The 15805-nt window shown below is 33.5% G+C and overlaps 1 protein-coding gene across 1 annotated transcript in view; it reads right to left on the bottom strand.

Annotated features, from left to right (window-relative positions):
* Window positions 1-4106: 4106 nt before the first annotated feature.
* LOC117170250 (peripheral-type benzodiazepine receptor-associated protein 1-like) overlaps window positions 4107-15805 on the bottom strand; it is a 212871-nt gene continuing 201172 nt past the window's right edge. Inside the window, exon 16 of the mRNA XM_033356885.1 lies at window positions 4107-5884. Within this exon, the coding sequence (XP_033212776.1) occupies window positions 5393-5884 (492 nt within the window). The 3' untranslated portion in view covers window positions 4107-5392. The remainder of the gene's footprint in view (window positions 5885-15805) is intronic.

The raw sequence follows: 15805 nt of genomic DNA, 5'->3' as shown, positions 1-15805 counted from the left end.
ATATATGTATATTATGTATAAGTCATTATTATGCTATTATGCGTACACACGTGCAAACACTGCACCCACTGTTATCCTTCTTCTCTCACTTGACGTGACCGAAATATTAAATTTATATCAGATATCAGAATCGTCAGAATTAACGATGGATAATTCAATCGATTGGTCTTTGCAAACTAATCGATTTCTTAGTCTATTAATTTATATACTTGGTATGTATCTGTTTTTGCAATTATTATCTGTCTAATTACGCGATTATGGTGAATAGCTGACAGATTTTGGCGGGTGTATTTTGCGGCGCATCGTCACTTCTAGTTCGCCATTTACACGCACGGTATAATATATATACGAACGCGATAGCAATAAGCTAAAGACTTTTTACTTAGTTCTTTCCGAACACGACAGGAGTTTGCAACTTACAGTTTCGAGATCTGTGAAGTGATAGTCAAATGGATTTTTTTTATTGTAGCCAAATAATATATCGTTAGTTGCCGTTTTCCCACCACGAAATTAAGTATTCGTAATCAAGAAATAATTTTTTACTTCTGAATACGGAGAATTTTTTATGTGTTTTATATTTTTGGCCCGCCAAATAGAAATTGTATTTTCCTTAGAAGAGATAAATTCAGGCAACTTTTTCCGCGTCTACACTCTTATAAAATTTTAAACTTAACGGAATTTGCTTAAATTTAATTTGGAAATACTGCAATCTACTCAACTTTGCATGAAACTTCTCGATTGATTTAAATCCGTTTGAACTAATTTTAATTTGTTTTGCTTCAGTCGAATTCACTTTATTCACTTCAATATTTTAAATCTGACTTTACTTAAATCACTCAGTCGAATTAACTTAAGGGTACCCCCCCCCCCCATTCTCGAGGTCTAGCTGATGCACGGTAGACGCGTCAGACGGAGGGAGAGCGCGAGCGCCGCATGGGCTCGACGCGCAGGTACACGGTTTCCTGTTCGGCTATTCATAATACCCTCGCCGTAATTCGGCTACCCTCGGCTTACTATGTGACTACCTGCTTGAAGAGTCAGAAGGCGGGCATTGTAACTCAGAAACTATTCAACCGATCGGTCTGAAATTTTAATACGTTTTTCTATACATCAACAGCTATAACTTAGACTATTATGAAGACGATTGATAAAGATCTTTAATTTCGATTTTAATTTCTAGCTGAAAAAATTTGATTTTTAAAACATAAAATCCAAAGGTCCGTCATTTTGTAAATTTTTGCCCGAAATAAATTATCGTATTCTACTTCCTAGCCAAATATGTACTCTTTCTAATCTCGTTTGATTTTTTATCTTCCGGCGTGACAGTCCTCTGGCAATCACGCCCGCCATAAAAAAGATAAAAAATTATGTCAAAATTTGTTGTTCTTTTTTAAGTTTTAAATTATATTTATGAAAATATCCATTCCTATTAAGTCGATTTTTGTTCATTTACCAGCGTATTAAGAATCGCAAAAATTAGAAATCGAGAATGGGGGGGGGGGGGGGGGGGGGGGGGGGGTATCCTTAAATACACACTCAGCATCGAATAAAATCATATCGATTAGCTTTAATTCATTTGAGGTAACTTGAATATACTTGAATCCAATTAATCTGTCATGAATCCATTTGGATTTGGCTCAACCCAGGAAAATTTACATGAATACGTCTCTCCTTGAGTCTGTCTAATCCACTACAATTAATTTAAAGCAATTTAAATTGTTTCAAATTCGCATGAATACATACAGTCAAATTACTTTGAATTTAGTCGAATTTACTACAAATCAACCGCTTGAATTAATTTTCATCCTGAATAAAGTAGGTACTATATGAAATTCTTTACGATAAAATAAATGATAAATTCATAATTATATTCTATGTTTCTAAATATTGTCAATAACAGTAATAATTATAAACATTTATTTTTAAAACAACAAATATTCGCATTCGGTCAAAATACGGAAATATTTTAAATATATTTTAAATTAATTAAAAATGTTAACATTCTACTCTCTATAATTTGTTTATACACTTTTTTAAATCAGTATGCTTTAACAATTCTTAAATTTAATATTATTCCCACTGCAAACACTTAGAATTATAACTTGCCAAATGTAGACCGTAATTCTCAAATATTATACATCTCCATTTATTTGAAAACTTAAACTATGTTTTTATACTTTTAAGTAAATTTGATAATCCAAGTCAAATTTTAAGCCTATCAGAAATTATTATTTTTTGCATTAATTTAATATTAACAAAATGTAACAAGAGAAAAGGGTCCATTTTCAACGGGAAAAATATTCATATTACAATGTTTTAAAATATGATTGGTGGCGTGTATTTGCATGCAGACAATACCCCCTAAAATACCAATGTTTTCAATTCACGATAACAAAAGAATCTTCTTTTAAGATTTAAAAGGAATCTATTTTCTAAAATTTTATTTAAGATGATATTTTACTGATAAATTCTCTTAAAAAGGACTGTATTTATCTAATTTCTGAGTACTTTTACATAAAATTTGAATATTAGAAAATGAAAAATATATAAATGTTCACACTAAAATATTTTTTATTTCTAAAGTGGTAGATATTTCTTGTTTTTGTGCTCTACTTTCAGGCAAGTTATGTAAAAAGTTATGAGAAGTATATGATTTGTTGTAGAATTTAACCAGATTTCAAATGGTTAATTTCATCAACTACGAGGAAAAAATATCAAAAATATCAAAGCTCTAATAAGCTCTAATTATCGGCCCAGGGAAAATGTTGAACTAAAAAACAATGAGTTAAAATAAGTAAATAGTACTGAATACTTGATTTTCGTGGTGTTTGACAACTGTCTCGGACATCGACAAGTTGTCTGGACTTTCAGTCGAGCGTAAGTGCCGCTCGGTGATTTCGTTATTGTTTTTCGAAGATATTACCCACAGCTTGGTCAGGAGCCGGTAAAATCAAAAGCTCGAAAGCACGACGTCGCCGAATACGCCGCCTTCAATGCAATATAACTCGTATGTAGTTTCCTCGCAGAACGACAACAATATTGATAACTGACGTTGTCGGCCAACGAGGACTTTTCAGTCATCCTTCATTCATAAACATATACTCGGTATCTCACGACAAATTAACGATTAGCTTTATTAAATTTTAATAGATATGATTATTGTTTGTGTCAGGGTGAGGCATCTCAAGGCACGCCCGCTTCCTGCCCATCTTCTTCTAGATTAGAAGATTTATCTATCGCGCTATTCAGTATTCAATAACTATAGTTGGTGGCATTTTCATTCTCTCTGATCCGTAAGTTTTACCACATTTTTCTCTTTTCACTAACTTATTTATGTTGCTGTTTGAGTGTTTATTTGATATTCTTTACCTAATCATTCATTTTTGTGTTCCACAAATAAGACTTTTGCATTGTAAAATTGAAACGAGGGGTTGACCATCACAAAATTCACTGTGAATTACGTCCTGAATAGTCCACTTGAATTCATATTGATTTCACTTTTCCTTGACATACGAGTACATAATAATTGTAAACTTTAATTGGTTTTACGTCAATTTTCAAATCACTGAAACGCACTCGAATTTATTGTGAGTTCAGTTATTTATCTAACGGAATTGAATCTAAAGTTATATACAATCTGAATCTATTTAAATTTAATTAAGTCCACCCGGATTCATTAAAATAAATGCCAGAATTAACTTAAATTTGAATGAATTAAACTGAATTGAATATGAATGAAATTGAATTGAATCCATACAATTCATTTGAGTTTTGAATTTATTTAATATACTTGAACTTATCACCAATTTAGATAAGCGCATTTTTAATCCACTCAAAGTAATTTAAATGTAATTCACCTGAACCCTGGCGGACCGAAGGAACCGAATGAAGCCTTTACAAAGTAACCGTAAAGACCCCATTGGGTCCCCATTCGGTTCGTTTAAAAAAAACTCGAAAAAACAGCAAAATCAACTTTTGAATTGTTAAAATGTGGATTCTAAATTAAATTTTTCCTTAGAGGGTCACGAAATAATCGCAATAGTTTTTTTTTTGCAACGGTAAAAAGTTTTAAAAAATACAAGACGTATAACGCCTGTTGACTGATACATTTGAAACGCATCGCCTGTAAGTAGCAGTCAACAGTCATTATTATTAAATCATTTGAGTTTAGTAGAATTATCTTGAATGCTGATGAATTTCTTTTGAGCTCAAATAATCTACTTGAATTATCTTAAATACAACTATATTCATTTTCAATTCATTTTAATTGATCATGAATTCATTGGAGTTCATAAGTTTGTAGAACTAAATATATTTAATTCACCAAAGTTCATTGGAATTCACTTAAAGGCACTGGAATTCATTTCAATAGACCTTGAATTGCCACAAACTCATTTTCACTTTCCTTTGACATAAACTAAATCTACTTTAAATTGATTTTAATCAAGTTTAATTTTTTAATTCTGATGTACATAAATAAGAATTAAAAACGGCCATGCCCTCAGAATTAGTAGATTTTAAATATTTTTAAAGGAAATATTTGAAATAGAAAGAAAGAAAAAAATGAAATAGAAAGAAAAATTTGAAATATTTTTAGTTATTTTGCAGTGAGAGCTTAAAGAGATATTTGATAGTATCAAGTTTTGTAATTAAAGTTTTTGTAATTTTAAGTTTTATTTTGCAGCTTAATGGTGTTAAATGTTCAATTTTATAATTCTGAATGTTTAAGTTTGAAAGCATGAACCTTTTCTTTGACACCGAATTGAAAACCACCTTTGACGTCCTTTACAAGTTTATATCCTATGCATTTTCCTATCGCGATCCTCATAAAAATTGCATTTCTTGCGAGGAATAAGTGGAAAGAGAAAGAGAGTTTATATTTATTGTTCACTTGAGCTAATTATACACTTCTGGCCTGGGCCTAATAAAATACATCAGCGAATCGCGCTTTAAAAAACATTTCAATATCTCCTGCTTGCTTTCCTTACACTCTGCGGATTTCGGGCATCGGGCACCGACAGACTCGGATGATAAATATTTCATATTTCGTTCGTTTGTTCAGTTGATCATCATTATTAAATACTGAAATGAACATCATACCACAAGGATAAATAATTTACTTATCCAGCAGCAGCGGCGGCAGTAATAGCAGCAACAACAATGACGGTAAGATCCATCTTGTAGATGAAAAAGTATCATAATTTTATATACTTTACGACGTATACAATTATACATTCTGCTCCTTAATCTGTACATTGTCCAGGAACGAGATATGTTGTCACAAGGGTGAAACGCTTTCGCCGGTCACATATCGAAGACCTCGGACGAGTTTTCGGTCGACATCTAGGAATATAAGAGACATTGCGAGCTGAAGCAAAATACAGGTAAGGGCTCACTTGCCTAAACCAAATTTCATAAAGATGAGCTCTTTTCCTTTCGAGAGAATGTCACCGCCAGCGCTGGAGCCCGCCATTTCGGTGAACTTCTGCATGAGATTCGGACCCGTGTTTTGTTGCTGTTGAGATTGCTGTTGTTGAGGATTTTGCTGAGTCGATTGCGCGTTGGGTATAACAGCAGGAATTCCACGAATTTGTTTATTCGCACCTTGCATCTGAGGTCCCTGCATAGATGAACCTTGATTTTGTTGATATTGCTGCTGCTGTTGCTGCTGCTGCTGAAACTGAGGATTTTGTTGGCCAAACTGCTGTTGCTGATATCCCTGGGTCTGCTGTTGGTAGCCCTGGTTCTGCTGACCCTGCTGTTGCGGTTGTTGCTGATAGGGCTGATTTCCCTGCTGTCCCTGTTGCTGAAGGTGCTGCTGGCCTTGGAGACCTCCGGGCATGTTACTACCACCGGCTCGATTGACCGTGCCTCTCCCCCTCCCCTGAAAAAGGAAATGTTTTTAGTGTTATTGAATGATTTTTTTGGATGGGAAAATTATTCTGGAAAATATTTTTGTAGTTGGTTTTGTTTTTCAAAATTTTACAATTGGAGCACTTCTGGACAAAGAAAAAATGAAGACAGCTTGCATAATATTCCCGATTTATTACAAAACTGATTTATCACAAAAGTTGAAGTTTGTGAAATTCCTAATTTATTTAACGATATGCATGAAGCTTTTAATCGAATCTCTGCTTTTTAAATATACCTACTCTTTTTTTATAACAAAAACAATTATTTGAATGGAAGAATATAAATTTGAAAAATCTCAAACAAATTCTGGGACAATGTCTATGTTTTGCTAAAGATAGCAAATAAAAAAATCTTTCTTCTTATTTTTTATGAGCCTCTTGAGCTGAATCAAAAATGATTCAAATTTATTATAGGGTAGCGCACACAGACCTTCGATCAGCGGGGGGAGGGAACGTTAGCTCTTAGTACGGTTTTGACATACAGGTAGGAGAATATTAAAATATTAAGTAGGAACAAAAGATCAATTTCCTACATCAGATATTAATTTAAATAGGTTTATTTTAAAACCGAATTTTTCTACTAAAAAGACTTTATATTTTCCTTTATAAATTCCCTACATTATAGGACTATTTGATCTATTCGATTCATTTTGGAATCAATCAACTGTAATCTATTTCTGAGTTTATTTTGAATTGGTCTCACTTCGGATTTCTAAACTAAAAATTTTAAACCGTGAATTATTATTATTAGAATACACAATTTTGTTTAGCTATCCGAGTTCTTTTTGAGCTATATCTTTAGTTAAGATTTTTTCTTACTGTTATCTATTCGAATTTCCGAGTTCATTTGGAATTGGTTTCAGTTCTCATTTTCAAGCTGAACTGTTTAATTCGAGCACTATGGATACAATCATCGTCAGCTAACTTCACCTCGTTGCATGTTGAGGGTGAAAACAATGGACAAAATGCATGGGATTTGGTCCATTTTCGTCCTAATTTGCTAATGTCTTGGCAAAAAATATTTTTTTCTGTATAAGTGTATTTGATAAATAGTTTTTATTTGTGAAGAACTATTTAATGACATCATAAAATGATACTAATTATTATTCATCACAAAGATAGCTCAAAAATAAAGTTTTGCCCCATGCATTTGGTACAGTGTTTTCCCCTCAGCACTCAAAAAAGTGAAGTCAGCTGACGATCAAGTGAAAATGTCTAGTTCGGGCTGGAAATATTCACTTGGCAGCGCTAAAAGCTACGGAGGTAAGAGTCCAGGTTTTAAGAAGTAAAATTATGCCTTACATTTGGTCAAAGGATCTTGTAGAAAATATATTGCAAATGGCTCTTCGTGGAAATGCCTTATCTTGGGATATTTTGTTGTTCATGATCTCTTGCTCAAAAATTGTTCTTAGCGAAATCTTTGAAAATAGGGTGAAAAATTGATTTTTGTGGCTCGATTTATAATTTATTAGCAAACATTAAATAAAGCAAAAGAGTGGTCGTTTCTTCAAAGAACATTTTTCTCTGAACATGATACCAACGACTAAGTCGACCCGCACCAGATATTGAATGGATTTCCAGGTATTTTTCAGGCAACTTCTCCCAAGAGGTTCACCTGCAGGAGATTATCTCGATCATCAGGTCGACCAAAAAACTTAACCCGAAGAAGTTGCGCGAAAGATACCTGGACATTGAGGCTACGTAGTGATCACTATAATCTTCTGGTGGGAAACTTTCTTGAAGAAGATGCACGAAGAATACTTGGATAGCGATTTGACTTTTATGGTCGACCTGTTTATCGGCTCGGTGATCAGTACAATCTCCTGCAGGTAAACCTCCATAGAGAAGTTGCACGAAAAAACCAGGACCTTGATTGGATATTTGTGATCGACCCTGTAGTCGGTGTGACCTAGTGCGAAAATTTCCCGGAGAAGTTGAACAAGAAATACCTGGGTATCGAGTTGACGATTCTGGTCGACCTGCTAATCAATATAATCTACTGATTGGAAACTTCCCCAGCGGTGAGCGAAAAATAATTGGATATCGAGTTGAGATTTTTACATCGGTTCGATATTTTCGATCGACCTGGTGATCGGTATAATCACCTGGAGGGGGACCTTCCTGAAAAAGTCACTAAAAAATACCTGCACATCGATTCCATATTTGCGATTGACTTGGTGATCATTGTGATCTCCTGAAGGTAAACCTTCCCAGAGAAACTGCACAAGATCTACCTGCGTAACGAGTCGATTTTTTTTTACTCTGAACATAGAGTTATCTGCAGCTCCAGGTGCAGCCCCGCTACAGTTACTGTGAGCTCACGAGATAACGTAAGAATGTATTATTTGGCGGAGTTTTTCTACCCTCGCGCCTGACGAGGGTCTGTTTTGAGGGATTAACGATCACGACTCATGTCGGTTTACTTCGGCATACAAAAATGACAGAAGGTATGGGGCCTGTCCCGAGCGAATTCCAACAAATAATGGATGAGTGCGTAAAGGATATCCCAAATACCATAGCTTATCTGGACAATATTTTTGTAACCAGTCATACGAATTACGAACACCTTAAATGTACGAAAAGTATATAAACGATTGGAGGAGCGCAGGCTAAGATTAAATATTGACAAACAGAAAACAGCTTGCCTCATTTCTTGGTTTAATTAATTTTTACGCAAGATTTTTGGCAGATTGATTTGAAATATTAGAACACCTGTTTGACGGTGCGCACAAGAAAAAATTTGAATGGACCAAGAAGTGTGAAGAAGCTTTTTGCTGGGTAAAAAATAAGCTGGACTTTCCGAGGGTACTGGCTCACTAAGATCAAAATGAGGAACTGGTTTTGGCTTTTTTTGGCGATTATATACAAAGAAGTTAGCGTAATCGTATTCAGATTGATGAAGTTCTACGATTTTGTTTTCGACCGAGAAATAATTTTACGCACAGATAATAAGCCGTTAGATCACATTTTTAGCCCGAATAAAGGCATACCGCTCTCAGTTGCGAGCCGCTTGCAAAGATGGGCATATTTTCTGTCTGGATTTCGTTATAAGATCGATTACATTAAATCGGAACTTTCTTGAAACTGAACGCAATAAAGTTTTGGGCAAAATACTGAAATTTTGTACAATAGGGTGGCCGAGTAATCATAAAGAATTGACGGACAAGAAGCAGAAATATTTGTCTAAGAAGAACGAAATCGCAATAGAAGAGAACTGTTTGTTTTTGAGATGTAGGATAATTATCCCAGATTCGTTACGGGCGCAACTATTAGTTGACCTTCATGCGTCGCACGTAGGGATTGTAAAGATCAAGGCCTTAGCACGATTGTATGCGTGCACGGAGAAAAATTGGTTAGGAAACTTTACCGAACTTTTAAGTATAATTGGGATATATGGACGAAAACTCAAAAGGAGAATGTTTGAACTTATTGTTATAATTTGTGTCTTGCAAAATGTTAAAGAATAAATGTCAGTTCGGTAAACTTTAATAACGTAGATTAAATTTTACAAAGGTACAGTAAAGATCTTCAAAAGTAATCATTTATGCACGTGGTGTAATTATTGAAAATTATTCTGTCACGCAATCAGGAAAAATTGGGTAAAGTTTCATGCTTGTTAAGTAATGTTTGCTAATGAGCGGCTGACAATAAAAAGTAGAAATATCTCGTTGGTGAGAAAGAAGCAGCTATAGAAAAGTGCCTAAAAAATGGATATAAATTCACGCCTGTAGAAAGTAGCAATAGGATATTGGCTGTAAAAAGTGGACAACGGTGCTTGGGCCGTAAGAAAGGGGAACAAAAAAACTTGGCAGAATGAAGTGGACAAACGTTGCGTGTCGGTGAATCGGCTCTGTTACACGCTGCAAAGACAAGCCTCGTTCAAAGCCGAAAATGCACGAGGACGAACCCGACCTCGCCCGACTGGACGATTCGCTTTCAGTGGCTAAGTAGCTATTAGGAGTTTTTTGGTAAACTGAAATTCCACTGAATTTTGCAGGGCGTCCAGGCCTTCAAGAGAATAAAAGAAAGTTCATGGCAACGTTTTAAACTATTGCTTGGCGATGAATTCTAAGAGAAAATTGAAAAGAGATCATAAAACATTTATTATTGTTTCCTAAAATTTTTTAAAAGTGTGTAAAATATTTTCTAGACTTTTGCAATTTTTCCATATCAGATAATTTTAGAAAAATTAAGGAACGTAATTCTTTTAAAGCCTTCTTGAGCAATTTTGTTGCAAAATTTTTAAAAAGTTTACGTTGTTTTAAATAATGTACTTTCAAATTTGAGTAAGTTTAAGAGACGTTCAGAAATTTTAATGACTAAAAAATAATTAAAACTTGTAAAGATTTTTGTAAGGTTTGACAAAAATTAAAAAAATTTAGGTTCCTAGGAATAAGTAAAATAATTTTTTACTTCAAAAAATTAATTTCAAGAGATTATTTAAGAACATTTTAACACACGACAAAAGATTTTTAAAATCATCAAAGAAGAATCTGAATTATTTTAAAGGCACCTTTTTTTAATTTTTCAGAATTAAGTAACAATCAGGAAAAGGACGTGATTAGAAATAAGAATTTTTTAAATATTCGTGTGCAAATTTCAAACGATGTTTTATTTTGAATAACGAAATTTAAAAGGAAATTGCGGATGTTTTTTTTAGAAATATCAAACAATTTCCTACAATTTTTTGCAAAGAGTGTTAAAGATTTTAGAGCGAAATTTTCAAGTTCGTAAGATTATCAAAATTTTCAAATATAAAAAGTCGAGTAAATTCAGGAAAAACTATGTAGAATTCAAGAGATTGAAAAATAATTTAAACTTTAGAAGATTATTCGAAACAAAAATGTTTGAAGCTGTCAATAATAAACTTTAGGAGTTTTAAGCGAATCTCGAAATGTCAAGAGCATGAAAAAATTGGTTTCAAATGCTTGCGAAAATTTAGAAGATTATAAGGTAATTTTTTACATTTTGAATGACTTTTTAAAATTCTGAGAAAAATTCGAGGCAGTTGAAAATATTTTCAGGAATTTGAGACGAGTCAAATGGATAAGAAATATTCACAAATTTGAAAACATTTCAGAAAATTGATCAAATATTTCTTGATTTCTTAAAAATTTCTTCAAATATTCCTAAACAACTTTGAATAGGACTCGAATTTTTCCTAATGTTTTGTAATTTAAAATTAATTAATTAATTAATTAATTTTTTCTTTAAAACTTCGTAAAATCTTTTCTGACACGTCTGATGTATTTAAAAATCTTTCTTTAATTTTCTTAAAAATCTTAGAATACTTATGTTTATATAAATTTAAAATCAAACTGACAATACCTATTTTCTTGCTTTTAATTTTAAGAATTTAATTCCAACTAGGAATAAAAAATCAAAAACTTCTAAAATATAAATATTTATTCGAAATATTCATGTTACGTAATTATTAATATCATTTTTTATTTTTTATGGCAGTGAAAAATTGTTTTAAATAGGTCGAGGCGTCCTAACGATAGGATGCCAACGCACGCGATCGACTAGATGATACTTAACAAAAAATATAAACAATAACAAGCTAACCAAAAAGTAAGCACTAGAAAGTTTTAGATCGCGGAATTGAACAAGATGAAGCTAGAAGTTGGCCAAAACTAGAAGATGCTCGCTCGCTCCATCAAAACATTAAAATGCTATCTCGGGCGAGCAAAGCATGAAGGTGCTACTTCTCGCTTATAATATAAATGCGAGAAGTGACAACCTTCATGCTTTGCTCGCCCGAGATAGAACTTTCATGATTTGAAGAAGCGAGTGAGCACCTTTTAGTTTTGGTTAACTTCTAGCCTCATCTTACTCAATTACGCGAGCATGACTTTCTAGCGCTAACTTCTCGGTTAGTTTTTTATTGTTTTAATTTTTGGTTAAGTACCGTCAAGTCGTGTCGCGTGCGCTGGCATCCTACCGTTAGGACGCCTCGAGGTGAATTGCAAGTAGTACTTACGTAAGGTAACTTCCATATTTGTATGGCTACAAAAATATTGAAAATCCTTTTGTGTTAAAAAAATGTCTTATTTATTCAAGATAATACTTCATGTTAAAAAGACTTTTTTGTTTAGGAAACGTCTTTCATGTTTTTAAACATAATATACAAAATTTGACGTAACTGCGATGAAGAGAAGGCCAAAAAGAGATCTTACGGTCTGTGTCACATTGCGTGGGGGGGGGGGGGGGGGGGGGGGGGGGGGGGGCATTTTAATAACTAATTAACATATGTTTAGAATATTTTGAAATTTATTCTGCCCTGGGGTCAAACATGGTACATAAAAACTCCGTGAAATTTGGGATGAAAACTGTTGTTTATTCATTAATTTACAAAATGAACAATATTTATAATTTTATATAATTTCCAAAATAATATTTAAATATGATACACATTGACTTTTATTAAGAATACCCTTTCAAATAGTAAGATAGTTAGTTGCGAATAGAGCGATTTTTCTTGTATACTTTTGCAACAAAAAATTTTTTTATGCCCCGTGGTCTAAATCAGCATATCTTTATATTTTTGGGGTTGCGGAAACCGAACCTGGGGTCAAAATAATCCAGTTGGCTCATATTTGATAAAAAAATGCAAAAATAGAGGTAAAATCGACGAAAACAGCGGTTTTTCGTGCATATTTTTGCAAAAAAATATATCTTCATCCCCGGTGGACTTATCCAGCATATTTTTATGTTTTTGGGGTCTATTGAAAATCCTCTGATTGACCCAAAAGAATTTTTGATTCCACCCCTTCATATAAAGCTGGGTCTTATGAAACAGTTTGTCAAAGCGCTTGACAAGGATGGCGATTGCTATGCGTATTACAAAAATGTCTGGCACTGAAAAAGATGCCTGGCTTAGTTTTAAAAATGTCGTAAAAGACTTTGCAGGTAGTAAGAAAAGTCCAGACTATCAAAATGTGGTTTCAGAAATGGTAACAAGTTTTAGTAAACTAGGCTGCCTTATGAATTTGAAGCTACATTTTCTTCATTCGCATATAAATAAGTTTCCAGACAACCTGGAAGACTTAAGTGAAGAGTAAGGCGAACGTTTCCACCAGGATATAAAAGAGATGTAGAGGCGATATCAGGGATGTTGGGATATCAAAATGATGGCTGACTACTGTTGGAGTTTAAAACGAGATCAAGTCAAACAAGGTACAAAACGAAAGCGAAACCCACAACGTAGGTCTTTCGAGTACAAAAGGGTTCGATACAAGCGATATAAAGAAAAAAAATAAATAAAAGAACCCTACAAGCGTGAGAGCCAAGGGGACTCACGGTAATAAAGCACACCATATGAAACAGAATTTACTACTATTGCCATGCAAGGAGACTAAAGCAAATTAAAACCCCGAAACTTGAGACGCAAAGGGAAGCTACAGTGAACGACAATCCCAGTCGAGGAAGGTAAAGGTTTAAAGGTTTTCGTCGATCTTATGCCTAATTTTGCGTTTTCGATCAAATATGAGTCAACTGGGTTATTTGAACCCCGGATTCAGAATCAGTGACCCCAAAAACAGAAGGATATGCTGGAAAAGTCCGCCGGGGATGAAGATATATTTTTTTTGAAAAAATATGCACGAAAACCCGCTGTTTTTGTCGATTTTACCTCTATTTTTGCAGTTTTCTATCAAATATGAGCCAACTGGGTAATTTTGACCCCGCATTCGGACTCAGCAACCCCAAAAACATAAGGATATGCTGATTTAGACCACCGAGCATGAAAAATTTTTTTGTTGCAAAAGTATACAAGAAAAATCGCTGTATTCGTCGATTTTACGTCTATTTTTGTGATTTTTGAAAAAGTATGAGCCAAATTGGTTATTTGGGCTTCAGATTTGAATTCAGCGACCCAAAAGACATACAAATATGTTGGTTAAGTCCACCGGCCAAGAAAATGTTTTTCTTTTTGCAAAAACATACCTGAAAAATCGCTTTTTCGTCAATTTTACGTCTATTTTTTCGTTTTTCAGAAAAGTACGAGCTAACTTGCTATTTGGACACCGGATTCGAATTCAGCGATCCCAAAAACATATAAATATGCTAGTGTAGTCTGTCGGACAGACGGCTTTTTTCGTGTGCCGGTGTATTTATTTTTTTAAAGTTTTCAAACACTTTATTTCGAGTTGAAATTAAATTCGGAGAATGAAAAACGAGAAAATAAGTATTATCAGTTTGTTTTTTTAATTTATATAGATATCATTATTATAAGATTTTCAAGGAAATTGAAAAAAGATTCTTAAATATATCAGATGTGTCAGAAAAGATTCTAGGATATTTTACAGAATTTGTTTTATTTTACAGAATATTACAAAACATTAGGTTGAATTACAGTTCTTTTCAAAGATGCTTAGGAATGTTTACGAAATTTGTGATACCTGAGAATATTTTTAACTGACTCAAATTTATTTCAAAATTTGGAGATATCATTCAAAATGTTAAAAAATTGCCTTATAATCTTCTAAAGTTTCGGAAGCATTTAAAGCAAATTTTACCCTGCTCGTGAAATCTTTCGAGATTCGTTTACAGCTCCTAAAGTATATTTTTTATATATAAAAATTTCTTCATTTCTAAAAGTCTTCTAAATTATTCCAAGGAACCTAAATTTTGTTTAATATTCGTCAAAGCTTACAAAATCCTTACAAAAATCTTTACAAGTTTTAATTATTTTTTAATCGTTTAAAATTTCTGAATGTCTCTTAAACTTACTGAAATTTGAAAGTACATTACTTAAACCAACATAAACTCTAAAAAAAATTTGCAACAAAAATGCACAGGAAGGCTTTAAAAGAATTATGTTCCTTAATTTTTCTAAAATTAGCTAATATGGAAAAATTGCAAAGGTCTAAAAAATATTTTAAACACTTAAAAAAATTTTAGGAAGCAATAAAAAATGTTTTGTGATCTCTTTTCAATTTTCTCTTAGAATTCATCGCAAAGCAATCGTTTAAAATGTTGCCATGAACTTTCTTTTATTCTCTTGAAGGCCTGGATCTCCTGCAAAATTCAGTGGAAATTCAGTTTACCGAAAAGCTCCTAATAGCTAGTTAGTCACTGAAAGTGAATCTTCTAGTCGGGCAAAGTCGGGTTCGTGCTCGTGTATTTTCGGCTTTGAACGAGGCCTGCCTTTGCAGCGTGTAACAGAGCCGATTCACCGACACAAGACGTTTGTCCACTTCTTACTGCGAAGTTTTTCTGTCCCCCTTTCTTACGGCCCAAGCACCGTTGTCCACTTTTTACAGTCAATATTCTATTGCTACTTTTTACAGCCGTGAAATAATTTCCATTTTTTCAGGCACTTTTCTATATCTGCTTCCCAGTAGGCACAAAATTTGGCGACGTCTTTACGACATCGTTACGACATCTTTACGACAAGTTTACGACATTCTATGTCCATGTCGTTACAGTGTCTTAACGATGTCGTAAAGACATCGTCAGATCATACGACATATTTGCGATATCATAAATTCGACTTAACGACATGGACATAGTATGTTGTAAAGTTGTCGTAAAGATATCGTAACGATGTCGCAAAGACGTCACCAAACTTCGTGCCCACTGGGTTCTTGCTCACCAACGAGATATTTCCACTTTTTATTGTCAGCCGCTTAAATGTAAAGCCAAGCAAACTTTAAATTATGCAATGACAATAATTCCCTCAAAATCGGTTACAAAATGACAAATTACGGTTATTCTTTCTAGGTAAAAAATTTATTATTTACTTAAAGGTTTAGAAAAGCTTTAAATGGATTCTAGGGAAAACTTAATTTTGGTTATATGTTATAATCTCCTGTATACTTCATGAAAGTTTGTCTACTGTAAGCGAGCTTTTCATTGTTTTACGTTAGACTTTATTCGACAGTTTGGTA

Source organism: Belonocnema kinseyi, chromosome 3, assembly GCF_010883055.1.
Source record: "Belonocnema kinseyi isolate 2016_QV_RU_SX_M_011 chromosome 3, B_treatae_v1, whole genome shotgun sequence".
Taxonomy (NCBI): domain Eukaryota; kingdom Metazoa; phylum Arthropoda; class Insecta; order Hymenoptera; family Cynipidae; genus Belonocnema; species Belonocnema kinseyi.
This window is presented reverse-complemented; position numbering and strand designations above follow the sequence as displayed.